Source organism: Staurois parvus, unplaced genomic scaffold (assembly GCF_062004578.1).
Source record: "Staurois parvus isolate SC_StPar_1 unplaced genomic scaffold, SC_StPar_1.0 ptg000051l, whole genome shotgun sequence".
Lineage (NCBI taxonomy): Eukaryota > Metazoa > Chordata > Amphibia > Anura > Ranidae > Staurois > Staurois parvus.
In genome coordinates, this window is record NW_028317847.1 from 1,842,338 (window position 1) to 1,856,598 (window position 14,261).

The 14,261-nt window shown below is 40.8% G+C and overlaps 1 protein-coding gene across 1 annotated transcript in view; it reads left to right on the plus strand.

The window, feature by feature from the left end:
- ABCB1 (ATP binding cassette subfamily B member 1) overlaps positions 1-14,261 on the plus strand; it is a 117,599-nt gene that overhangs the window by 45,713 nt on the left and 57,625 nt on the right. Inside the window, exons 6-11 of the mRNA XM_089666257.1 lie at positions 1,037-1,228; positions 2,185-2,356; positions 4,216-4,340; positions 5,999-6,170; positions 11,462-11,575; positions 12,578-12,688. Coding sequence (XP_089522383.1) covers positions 1,037-1,228; positions 2,185-2,356; positions 4,216-4,340; positions 5,999-6,170; positions 11,462-11,575; positions 12,578-12,688 — 886 coding nt within the window. The remainder of the gene's footprint in view (positions 1-1,036; positions 1,229-2,184; positions 2,357-4,215; positions 4,341-5,998; positions 6,171-11,461; positions 11,576-12,577; positions 12,689-14,261) is intronic.

Consider the following 14,261-nt stretch of genomic DNA (forward strand, 5'->3'; position numbering starts at 1 on the left):
ATATAGCGCCGTCAATTTACACAGCACTTTACATATATATTGTACATTCACATCAGTCCCTAACCCTCAAGGGACATACAATCTAAGGTCCCTAACTCACATTCATACACATACTAAGGCCAATTTAGACAGGATCCAGTTAATTACCAGCATGTCCTTGGAGTGTGGGAGGAAACGGGATTACCTGGAGGAAACCCACACAGGCACAGGAAGAACATGCAAACTCCAGGCAGGTGGTGCCATAGTTGGGATTCGAACCAACAACCCTAGTGCTGCCAGGTGGAAGGGCTAACCATTTAGCCATGATTAGACTTTCAGGTGGAAGGAAAGAAAATTGATTGATTCCACCATTACCACAGTCAATGCTGATGAGGGAATGCCTTCCAAAGTGCTATTGTGTTCTGCCAGCAGGAGGGCACAGGGAGCCTTCCGGGCCATCAGAACACAATGATTACTGCTAGCGGACATAGCTGCCTACAGTAATCTTATGTAAAAAGTCTGACAGGCTGGTTGTACCCAAGTCGATCAATGAATCGACTTATGTACAATCAGCCTGCCCATAGATGGATTGAATCTTAGCTGGTTCAGCAGGGACCGATTTCAATCCATGTATGGGCGGCTTTAATTATTCAGTGGTTACCAAACAAAATGAGAAGATGAAACTCCTCATGAGGGAGCCAGACATCGATATATAAATAACTAAAGCCTAGTACACACGATCAGAAAATTGGATGAAAATACTGCTTTTGGAGCGACTGTCCGGAAATTTGATTGTTAGTACATAGCTTTCGAGAGCCAATCATGACAGTTCATGCGAAATTATCTGAAGGGACAAGCACGAATATATTTCTTGTATGATAACAGAAGAAATGATTTTCAATGCTCTGGAGAAGAATCTTGAACCGCTCAGTCCCGAACAACCTGAAAGAATCATCAAGGAGAATTAATTAAATAAAGCAAAGCAGCTGATTGGCTGCTATAAGTATTGTTCTTCTTTCAGACACAGGGACTGATTGTGCCTATTTTTCTTCTTCAGGTATGCCTACTACTACAGTGGATTGGGTTTTGGTGTTCTCTTTGCTGCCTACATCCAAATCGCTTTCTGGTCTCTGGCTGCTGGACAGCAGATAAAAAAGATCAGGAAGAACTTTTTCCACGCAGTGCTGCGACAAGAGATTGGTTGGTTTGATGTGAACGATGCGGGAGAGCTGAACACGAGGTTGAGCGAGTGAGTATAAACCCTTCACATGCAGTTCTGCAGCTGTCTTACAATTGGGCTATGTACCCCGGTGTATGGAGGGAGGACAGGAGACCGGCTGGCTGGCACAGAGCTGGATTGAGAGAAGTAAACATTTAAGGGGGCACGGCAAGAGGCAAAATGCTTTTTTTATCTTAATGTTTTGAAGTTACATATTTACATAGTTAGTCTGGCTGAAAAAAGACAAAAGTCCATCCAGTTCAACCATTAAAAAAAAAAACTTATAATCCTACACACACAGTTGATCCAGAGGAAGGCAAAATAAACCCAGCAAATCATGATCCAAAGTGATTGTAAATGCTGATTTTTTTTTAATTAAAATAACAAACATGTTATACTTACCTGCTCTGTGCAATGATATTTCACAGAGCAGCCCCAATCCTCCTCTTCTCGGGTTCCACGCCAGCACTTCTGGCACCTCCCCACCTCTTCCCGCTGAGTGCTCCATAGCAATACTTGCTATGGGGGCACCATGCGCTTGCTTGCTCTTGAGCCCCGCTCTGTGTTTCCATTGACACACAGAGCGTGGCTCAGCCCCACCCCTCGCTCCCTTCTCACTGGCTGTGATTGACAACAGCAGCAGCCAATGGCTCCCGTTGCTGCCTCTGAGCCATTGAGAAGGCAGAGAGCCGCTGCTCTCATACAGATCGCTGAATCGAGATCGGGCTCAGGTAAGTATAAAGGTGGGCTGAGAGGGGAGAATGTAGAAGGTTTTTTACTTTAATGTAGAGGATTCATTAGGGTAAAAAAACCTTCTGCCTTAGGAAACACTTTAAGATAAAAATACATTTTACTTTTAGAACCACTTTAGTAACATTAAGCTGATCTCTAAAAATGACCATAGTTTCTCCGTTCTTCACTAGCACACCGCAGGTCCATACCCCCTAATCACTTTCTCCTGTTTTCCCCCCATGTGTTTATTTTAGTGACGTCCAAAAAATTAACGACGGAATTGGTGACAAAATTGCTATGCTTATCCAGGCCTTAACTACTTTCGTGACGGGTTTTGTTATTGGGTTTGTGAAAGGTTGGAAGCTGACCCTGGTTATTCTGGCCATTAGTCCTGTCATGGGCGTCTCAGCGGCTGTATGGGCAAAGGTGAGAATCCTTCTGTACTTTTTACAGTTTTGGGTGGTGGGCATGGTACCAAGGCTGCAGATACACAATGGGTCCCAGTTATGTAATTTGTTTTTTCTACAGCTTCATTTAGTTAAACAAAAGATACAATACATATATACATAAATACATTTGTAAATAACAAGACATGAGATGGAATTGCCCATTAAAGTAGAACTTAACCTAATTTGTAAAATAAAAGACTGTGAACAGGCCATGAGATCCAGATGTTATTCTGACGTAAACTTCAGGATATTCCACGTTCACCAATGTGATCTCTTCCAGTGTGAACCACCACCATTCACTCTGTGCGCTTACCTTAATTTTGGACCTTGTATAGGTCACAATGCGTTTTCCCCTATAAGCGTTCAATTCAGATCACTTCAAAACTCCAAGTCCTTGTTCCTAATAGATATCTCCAGGGCACTCTGTAGGAGGTGGCATCAAAAGTTTCAAGACATTGTGTCTGTGGGGAGCTTGCTGGACCTACCTGGTATATACGAGGTGGTATCAAAATGTTTCAAGACTAGTTTTGTAACATGCCAACAGATGGCAGCACAAGGCTGCACGCACAGACACAGGGAGCACCGACCTTTATATGTTAGTGCTCCAATAGTCATTGTCCTGTGTACATCGGGAGCTGTGCAACTGGTGCTATTTTGACCACGTGCGTTACCACTTCTGCTATTTCATCATGGGCAGCAAGTTAGAACAAAGAGCAAACGTGAAATTCTGTAGGAAACCCATACACCTAAGTTTCATCACCGGCAATGATCGACATGAAGGATGGGTCATCCAAGGCACACTGAAGGAGTTCTTGGCAGACTTCAACGCGGTGTTCCTTCTGGTTTTCATACAGAATTTCATGTTTGCTCTTTGTTCTAACTTGCTGTCCACAGTGAAATAGCAGACGTGGTTATGCATGTGGTCAGAATAGCACCAGTTTCACAGCTCCCGATGTACACAGAATGATGTCTTTTGGCACACTGACTTATGAAGGTTGGTGCTCCCTGTGACTGTGTGTGCAGCCTTGTGCTGCCATCTGTTGGCGTGTTACAAAACTACCCTCTAAACCTTTTGATACCACCTCGTATATACCAGGTAGGTCCAGTAGGCTCCCCACCGACACAGTTGCTTCTCCGGTTACAGACAACTGATGAGAGTTAAGCACAGTGCAGGGAGTGCAGTCCAGTGGGTGTTGAGGTGACCTGCTGGCGATGAATGGACAAAATGGAGCTCTGCACCCCTGAGAGAGCCGGAGAAGAAAAGTGAGGGATATAACTGTTGCATTGCTGGAAGGTGGAAGTGAGGATTTTCAGGAATTTACTTCCACTTTAAGGAGGAGTTGACAATTTTGCCCTTTTCGGCCAAGGGACTGGTCCACTTGAAAGAATGACACCCCATCACCTTTGATATGCTTCTCCCAGATTGCACTTCTAAGGGTCGAGTGACCCCTAGGCCCAGACTGTGTCAGGTGAGGCAGGGGAAGTCATCAATTCTGTGGAGGCTTCAACATTTGGGTTCTTGAGGAACATAGCAGCACGGGAGCACAAAAAGGTGAGTATCAGCTGGGTCGTTCCTTAAAGAGAATCTCATACATAACGCCAAATGAGCAAAGTGAAAGGGTCTCTTTAAAAGAAACCTTTTCATTGAAGAACTGTCATTGTTGAGCACGCCTTAGAACATGTTACTTACTTGGCTATCCTAGTGATGCAGTGGCTTCAATATTTTAAATCACTGTCTAGGAACAAGCGTTCTTATGAGATGCCTTTTGCACTGACTTGACCTGCATACTCCTGAGACCGTGACTCAGATAGTCCCTGTTTTCTGCTCCTTTACAGATTTTGTCTGCATTCACTAACAAGGAGCTGACGGCGTATGCCAAAGCTGGATCGGTGGCGGAGGAGGTACTGGCTGCCATCCGGACTGTCATAGCCTTTGGTGGACAGGCCAAAGAAACTGAAAGGTTAGTCCCTTTTGTCTGGCTATGTACTTGATCATACAGACGCCGAATGCATACAATCATGTGAAAAAGTAGGTACATACCATAGAAATTGTGGAATTGTTCACATCATTCATATTTGAATGGGCATGGAGGGCAGATGAGACATCGGGAGTCCAATAGACAACTGATTTTTCATTAAAGAGAACCTGTGACAACATAGTGTCACATAATACAAAGTATAAGTTTAGTAAAATGAAAAAGTGTTCAAAAACTAAAATTATAACCCCCTCCAAATTGTTGAGCCCCACCCCTACATACAACACGGAAAACGTAAACAGACTTGTGAGGGGTGCCTACGTACATAAACTTTGATTGCGCACCACACATGTCACATATCGCTGCTCATGCCAGAGTGAGAGGAATAACTCTAGCCTAAATATTCATGGTTACCTCTAAACTGTTGAACTGTAGGGGCTTTTAAAGCGTCACCTATAGAAAATGTAGGGTCCCAAAGTTTTCTCTGTTTCACTGGCTCATTCAATTTTAAAGCTTGACTTGTTTGGTATCTACTTGATGCAAACTCATATTTTGTATTGTACCAAAAATGCTGTAATACGTATATTGCACATGTGACCTAAAAATTAATTTAGTGTATTTTTTACTGAAATTTTGTGCTTGATAAACTGTTGAGCTTATATTGTGTGACATAAACAATTGTTACCACCATCATCTCATTCTTCAGGGTCCCTGCTTTTAGGAAATAAATAATGTTTTTGGGGATAGTGGCTGGACAGAGACATACCATCATCTGTCCCTATCCGCTGCAGCCACTGGATTGTGTATAACGCCACCACCCCCCTTCCCCTTTGTCAGGTCCGTACGGTGTAAGGACCTGGTAGCAAAAGGGTTAATGCAGAGAATACCTTTTAGAACTACTTTAAGTCCTCATGCACACGGGATGTTTTGACAGCAGCTGTTTTTGGCTTTTGACATTTTTTTCTACAGCCAGTAAACCCCCCAGCATTTTATCCTATGGGTCCATGCACACATAGACTGGAATCAACGTTTTTTGGCTCGAAAAAAAACCCAGGACTAGTGGGCTTCTAGAGGAGTTTTTTAGCTGTAAAAATGCTCTAATGCTGAAAAACATGCCAAAATACGGTAAATCACGGCAAACCATTTTTGGACTGTTTTTGACAAAAAAAAATGCAAATGTGTCAAAACGCCACTAAACACTAATACAAAAATGCTGAAAAACTCACATTCTTAACGTGACTTTACACAGCTAACCTTACCAGCGTGATTAAAACGCCCCGTGTGCATGGAGCCTAATGCAAGTGGCAATTCATGAAGTCGCTATGTATTGGCCAATGTGCATTTGCAACCAACATCACAGTTATAAATTAAACACTTAGGAGTTGATTTACTAAAGGCAAATAGACTGTGAACTCTGCAAGGGCATTTCCTTTGCAAAGTGCACGGTCTATTTGCCTTTAGTAAATCCATCCCTTAGTCTTTCCCTAATAGCAAATCTTGGTTTACAATTAGAGATTTTTTTCCAGCCATGCGGGGCACAGCATGTCAGAAGTACTGTACATTATTACTAGCATGTTCAGGCTAAAGGTACATGTGAACCAGTGTGAAAGCCTGGCTTAATTGGAATTGAATGTGTCTTCCAGGTATAAAAGGAATTTAGAAGAAGCCAAAAAGATAGGAATCAGGAAAGCCATTACGGCCAATGTGTCCATAGGATTCGCTTTCCTAATGATATACGCGGCTTACGCTTTGGCATTCTGGTATGGAACCACGCTGGTCATACAAGAACAGTATTCCATTGGGAGCGTGTTAACAGTAAGTAATGACTTTGTTGTGCAGTGCCAAGAGAACCAGTCAGTGTCTGTCCTGTCAACTGTTTGCCCCCCCCCACTCTGCACACTCAGTGGATGGGAGACAATGTGAAGGGTCAGGCAGTTGACAAGACAATGCAAAAACATCCCTATTGACTTCAATGCATAATCGTCTCTATTTAGGAATTTAATTTTAGATATATTTATTTTTATTTTCTGTCCACTTTTTGTGTGTTACTTAGGCATTTGTAAGGAGGTGGATGCATCTTTTTTGTGCATGGCTGTTCTTGGTGCACCATCATTGTCTTGGTTGAATCAATTTATATCCTCCTCCTCTGTAATCTATCCCTGAGGAAAGACATTACAATTTTCTGAAACGTGTTGGATATCCCATTGCAGAAATCTTGTCTCTTCACATCTTCTATTGGGAAAAAGAGGATGCCATATGACACAGAGTCTTTATTCTCTGAAAGAGTATAGTTACATAGTTCGTCTGGCTGAAAAAAGACAAAAGTCCATCCAGTTCAACCATTAAAAAAAAAGTTATAATCCTACACCCACAGTTGATCCAGAGGAAGGCAAAAAAACCAGCAAAGCATGATCCAATTTGCTCCTGCAGGGAAAAAAATTCTTCCTGATCCCCCGAGAGGCAATCGGATATTCCCTGGATCAACTTTACCTATAAATGTTATATCCAGTTATATTCTGTGTATCTAAGAAATAATCCAGGACTTTTTTAAAGCACTGCACAGAGCTGGCCAGAACCAACTCTTGAGGGAGTCTATTCCACATTTTCACAGCTCTTACTGTGAAGAAACCTTTCCGTGTTTGGAGATTAAATTTCTTTTCCTCCAGACGTAAAGAATGCCCCCTTGTCCTCTGTGATGACCTCAGGGTGAATAGCTTTACACCGAGTTCACTATATGAACCACTGATGTATTATACATGGTGATCATATCCCCCCTTATGTATTATACATGGTGATCATATCCCCCCTTATGTATTATACATGGAGATCATATCCCCCCCTTATGTATTATACATGGTGATCATATCCCCCCTTATGTATTATACATGGAGATCATATCCCCCCCTTATGTATTATACATGGAGATCATATCCCCCCTTATGTATTATACATGGTGATCATATCCCCCCTTATGTATTATACATGGAGATCATATCCCCCCTTATGTATTATACATGGAGATCATATCCCCCCTTATGTATTATACATGGTGATCATATCCCCCCTTATGTATTATACATGGAGATCATATCCCCCCTTATGTATTATACATGGAGATCATATCCCCCCTTATGTATTATACATGGAGATCATATCCCCCCCTTATGTATTATACATGGTGATCATATCCCCCCTTATGTATTATACATGGAGATCATATCCCCCCTTATGTATTATACATGGAGATCATATCCACCTTATGTATTATACATGGTGATCATATCCCCCCTTATGTATTATACATGGTGATCATATCCCCCCTTATGTATTATACATGGAGATCATATCCCCCCTTATGTATTATACATGGAGATCATATCCCCCCTTATGTATTATACATGGAGATCATATCCCCCCTTATGTATTATACATGGAGATCATATCCCCCTTATGTATTATACATGTTGATCATATCCCCCCTTATGTATTATACATGGAGATCATATCCCCCCTTATGTATTATACATGTTGATCATATCCCCCCTTATGTATTATACATGGAGATCATATCCCCCCTTATGTATTATACATGGAGATCATATCCCCCCCTTATGTATTATACATGGTGATCATATCCCCCCTTATGTATTATACATGGAGATCATATCCCCCCTTATGTATTATACATGGAGATCATATCCCCCTTATGTATTATACATGGTGATCATATCCCCCCTTATGTATTATACATGGAGATCATATCCCCCTTATGTATTATACATGGAGATCATATCCCCCCATATGTATTATACATGGAGATCATATCCCCCCTTATGTATTATACATGGTGATCATATCCCCCCTTATGTATTATACATGGTGATCATATCCCCCCTTATGTATTATACATGGAGATCATATCCCCCCTTATGTATTATACATGGAGATCATATCCCCCTTATGTATTATACATGTTGATCATATCCCCCCTTATGTATTATACATGGAGATCATATCCCCCCTTATGTATTATACATGGAGATCATATCCCCCCTTATGTATTATACATGGAGATCATATCCCCCCCTTATGTATTATACATGGTGATCATATCCCCCCTTATGTATTATACATGGAGATCATATCCCCCCTTATGTATTATACATGGAGATCATATCCCCCTTATGTATTATACATGGTGATCATATCCCCCCTTATGTATTATACATGGAGATCATATCCCCCTTATGTATTATACATGGAGATCATATCCCCCCATATGTATTATACATGGTGATCATATCCCCCCTTATGTATTATACATGGAGATCATATCCCCCCTTATGTATTATACATGGAGATCATATCCCCCCTTATGTATTATACATGGAGATCATATCCCCCCTTATGTATTATACATGTTGATCATATCCCCCCTTATGTATTATACATGGAGATCATATCCCCCCTTATGTATTATACATGTTGATCATATCCCCCCTTATGTATTATACATGTTGATCATATCCCCCTTATGTATTATACATGGAGATCATATCCCCCCCTTATGTATTATACATGGAGATCATATCCCCCCTTATGTATTATACATGGAGATCATATCCCCCCTTATGTATTATACATGGAGATCATATCCCCCTTATGTATTATACATGGTGATCATATCCCCCCTTATGTATTATACATGGTGATCATATCCCCCCTTATGTATTATACATGGAGATCATATCCCCCCTTATGTATTATACATGGAGATCATATCCCCGTTATGTATTATACATGGAGATCATATCCCCCCTTATGTATTATACATGGAGATCATATCCCCCCTTATGTATTATACATGGAGATCATATCTCCCCTTATGTATTATACATGGAGATCATATCCCCCCTTATGTATTATACATGGAGATCATATCCCCCTTATGTATTATACATGGAGATCATATCCCCCCTTATGTATTATACATGGAGATCATATCCCCCCATATGTATTATACATGGTGATCATATCCCCCCTTATGTATTATACATGGAGATCATATCCCCCCTTATGTATTATACATGGAGATCATATCCCCCCTTATGTATTATACATGGAGATCATATCCCCCCTTATGTATTATACATGGAGATCATATCCCCCCTTATGTATTATACATGTTGATCATATCCCCCCTTATGTATTATACATGTTGATCATATCCCCCCTTATGTATTATACATGTTGATCATATCCCCCTTATGTATTATACATGGAGATCATATCCCCCCCTTATGTATTATACATGGAGATCATATCCCCCCTTATGTATTATACATGGAGATCATATCCCCCCTTATGTATTATACATGGAGATCATATCCCCCTTATGTATTATACATGGTGATCATATCCCCCCTTATGTATTATACATGGTGATCATATCCCCCCTTATGTATTATACATGGAGATCATATCCCCCCTTATGTATTATACATGGAGATCATATCCCCGTTATGTATTATACATGGAGATCATATCCCCCCTTATGTATTATACATGGAGATCATATCCCCCCTTATGTATTATACATGGAGATCATATCTCCCCTTATGTATTATACATGGAGATCATATCCCCCCTTATGTATTATACATGGAGATCATATCCCCCTTATGTATTATACATGGAGATCATATCCCCCCTTATGTATTATACATGGAGATCATATCCCCCCTTATGTATTATACATGGAGATCATATCCCCCCTTATGTATTATACATGGAGATCATATCCCCCCTTATGTATTATACATGGAGATCATATCCCCCCCTTATGTATTATACATGGAGATCATATCCCCCTTATGTATTATACATGGAGATCATATCCCCCCTTATGTATTATACATGGAGATCATATCCCCCCTTATGTATTATACATGGAGATCATATCCCCCCTTATGTATTATACATGGAGATAATATCCCCCCCTTATGTATTATACATGGAGATCATATCCCCCCCTTATGTATTATACATGGAGATCATATCCCCCCTTATGTATTATACATGGAGATCATATCCCCCCTTATGTATTATACATAGTGATCATATCCCCCCTTATGTATTATACATGGAGATCATATCCCCCCTTATGTATTATACATGGAGATCATATCCCCCCTTATGTATTATACATGGAGATCATATCCCCCCTTATGTATTATACATAGTGATCATATCCCCCCTTATGTATTATATATGAATTATATAAATTCAGTTCCTCTAATCTTTCCTCATAGCTGATCTCCTCCATTCCTTGTATCACTTTGTTTGCCCTTCTCTGTACTTCCTCCAGTTCCCCAATGTTCTTTTTGTGAATTGGTGCCCAAAACTGAACTGCATATTCCAGATGAGGTCTTATTAATGATTTGTACCGGGGGAAATGATATCTCTCTCTCTGGAGTCTATACCTCTTTTAATACAAGGGAGGAGTTTGCTCGCTTTAGAAACCGCAGCTCTTATTAATGATTTGTACCGGGGGAAATGATATCTCTCTCTCTGGAGTCTATACCTCTTTTAATACAAGGGAGGAGTTTGCTCGCTTTAGAAACCGCAGCTTGGCATTGCATGCCATTATTAAGATTGTGATCTACCAGAACCCCCAGATCCTTCTCCACCATTGATTCCCCCAGTTGTACCCCCCCAGTATGTATGATGCATGCATATTCTTAGCCCCCAAGTGCAGAACCTTACATTTATCAACATTAAACCTCAGTATACAGCTGCTATGATCTGTTTTAACCTATCCTTCTGTGATGTGTATGATTTAATTATTTTGTAATAAAGTATTTTTGCATTTTATCTCAGCCAATTGATTACAATCCCACTTTCCTTTTTGGGGGGTTCTCTCTGGTTCCTATAAAATTGGGATGTTGGCAATATTCTGTTGATTTGAGTGGGTGGATCTCTAACTAAAGATTTCTGATCGGGTCATCAGGTGTTTTTGTAGTTATGGAATAGAACACCTTCTATAGGAGACGTTCATTGTTAGGGTTTACATGCACATTCAGCAATTTTATTTTTATTTTGCTTAGGTATTCTTTGCAGTCATCATTGGAGCTTTTAGCGTCGGCCAAACGTCACCTAATATTGAAGCCTTTTCCAACGCTAGAGGAGCGGCATATGCAGTTTTCAATATTATCGATAATGTAAGTATTGCAAAAAACAAATACAAATGTCAGAGTACAATGGATACAGTCAAGAGGGTATGGCAGAAATGACATTAATCCATACAACTCTCTCGTATCCTATAAGTGTATAAAATATCAACAAACAAAACATAAAAAATAAAATATGTCTCAAAAAAGGAGCAGAACATAAGGCCCTTTGAAAAATGTCTAAAATGTCATTGTTCTTTCGCAAACACACTGTAATGATCAAAGGAAATAGGCAGAGTTCACTAAGCTATAACATCTGGTATTTGCCATAACAATTTATTTTCAGACGTGACTGACAACGAAAATAACAGTCACGTAGCTAAAAAATAAACACTTTTACGGCAAGTTAAAAATGCGTAATAGCTTCGCAATTTAGGCCTAATTCTTCCATCCATGGCTGTATTTTACAATTCATTGCTGAACTCTAGGCAGATATATGAGACACAAATGAATGGCAATCATTAATACATAATCAAATGCATTCTGAAAATGCAAGCAGTTTAAGCACCTGAATTGGACCCGGTATCAGTCTCTTGCAGTCCCTTTACAGCAGAACTCAGGATATGAAAGGAAGAAGCAGTACAAGAAGCCAGAGTCAGATCATATACTGACAAGAAGCATGCTGATAAGAAGAGAAAGCAGACTGACGGGGAGATGAATTCATTACTATTCTGCTTCTACTTTCACTGTCCAATCACAGGCTGGAGTGGGTCAGAGACAACCTGGGCTCAGGGGAAGTGGGATGAATGATGCTGGCCAGCACATCTAGAGGCATAAACAAGTACTGCGGGGAAATTTCTGAACTGAAGCTGAATATTGCAGCAAAAGGTGGTTTTTAGTTGGTTAATCATTTTATCTTGTTGCTTTTGGCTGCAGTTCTGCTTTAAATCTGAAGTTTTGTTTTTATTGCTATAAAGACATTTTCTATAAAAAAAAAGGTTTGCCTTGCCAATGCTTTTTGATATGAAGATTGATTTAAATGGTTTCTTGCAGGTACCCAAAATAGACAGCTTCTCCCCAGCAGGATTTAAACCAGACAAGATTAAGGGAGACGTTCAGTTTACAAATGTGAAGTTTACCTATCCATCCCGGCCGGATATCAAGGTGGGTGACAGGCTCTGCTATGGTCCTTCTTCCCAGAAGTACTGTATTCCTTTGTAGGGTATATAAAGAACAGTCACTGATGAAATGACAGGCTCTGTATTAGTTCATTCCACAGAAAGGGCTAACTTGCTGGGCAAGAGAAGTTTCTTTCTTGTCCATTGAAGACAGGAATTCAGAGTCTGCCACATCAAACTGCCGCCAACAGGAGGAATGCCAAACAAAAAATGGGGGGGGGGGGGATCTCAGTATGACCCTTCCTTCTACCAGCATGCCTCGGTCTTTGGTAGAGTCCTAGGATCTCCTGTCTCTGCTCTGCTGCGAGAAGACTATCCTTTAAGTAGGCCATTTTTTTTTCAAGATTGTCCTTTATTTGAAGTGGTTGTAAACCCTTACCTATACCCAGGGAAGTGATTGGCCTCAGGTGATACATAGAGATTAAACAACTCCTCCTATAGCGTTGTACCTGTTTATCTGTAGCCATTTTCTTCAGTAAAGCCATTAAAAGTGCAGAATTTATACATCTTGTCTGAGCTTTCAGAAAGCAGAGGGTAGGGAGTTGAAGTTACCATCTGCAGAGCTCAGTGAGAAGAGCTCTTAGAGCTGATTGGAGGAAAGGCACAAACCCCCCCTTCACACAGCACGCAGGAACAGAGCCATTAAAAGTGCAGAATGTATACATCTTGTCTGAGCTTTCAGAAAGCAGAGGGTAGGGATATGAAGTTACCATCTGCAGAGCTCAGTGAGAAGAGCTCTGAGAGCTGATTGGAGGAAAAGGACACACCCTTTTCGCACAGCACACAGGAACATAACTGAGGCTGTTAATCACTTTCTGTGTGCTGGAGATCCTTCCCCTGTCACCTTTCTACCTCTTGGTGTCAGGAAAACCTGTCAGAAGTGACTCATGAAGATAGGAGAGGAACGTGGCAGCAGACAGAAATTATATTTAATGTTCTTAATTTAGACAAGTACACACTATAGAGGGATATGCTTTGTTCATATTTCATATTTTAGATTTGCAACCATTTTAAGATTCCTAGTACATGCTGCTAAGCTGGTCTTTATATGCAATTATAAAGTCAGGCTGAGGATTGGCCTTTCCTTTTCTTTTTGAAGTGCTGAACCTGGATCCTGCTGAACTTGACACTGAGGGGCTAGCCTGAAATGTGACTTTAAGTTGCTTGGCTGTGCTAGGTGGCACTTTTTAGAGCAGTGTGTAAGGCAGGCCATTGATTATGTGATTTTCTGTCCTGCAACCATGGGCTGCAGGGAAGAAAATCGCTGGATTCCCTCATCAACACAATCATTGTTGATGGGGGGAATCCCTCTAGCGGAGGTATTGTATTCTACTGATTGGTGCAGGGAGCCGTCTCTTCTGGAAGAAAACAGCGATTATTGCTAGCAGCTATAGCCACTGGCTGCTGTAATCGAATGCTAGCAATCTGACGTGCTTGGTGTACCCAAGTTGATTGATGGATCAACTTGGGTACAATCAGCCTGCCCATCCATGGGCCGATGTTCGAACCATCTATGGCTGGCTTAATGGTTAAGTTAGTTCCTTCCAGGTCCAGAGCCG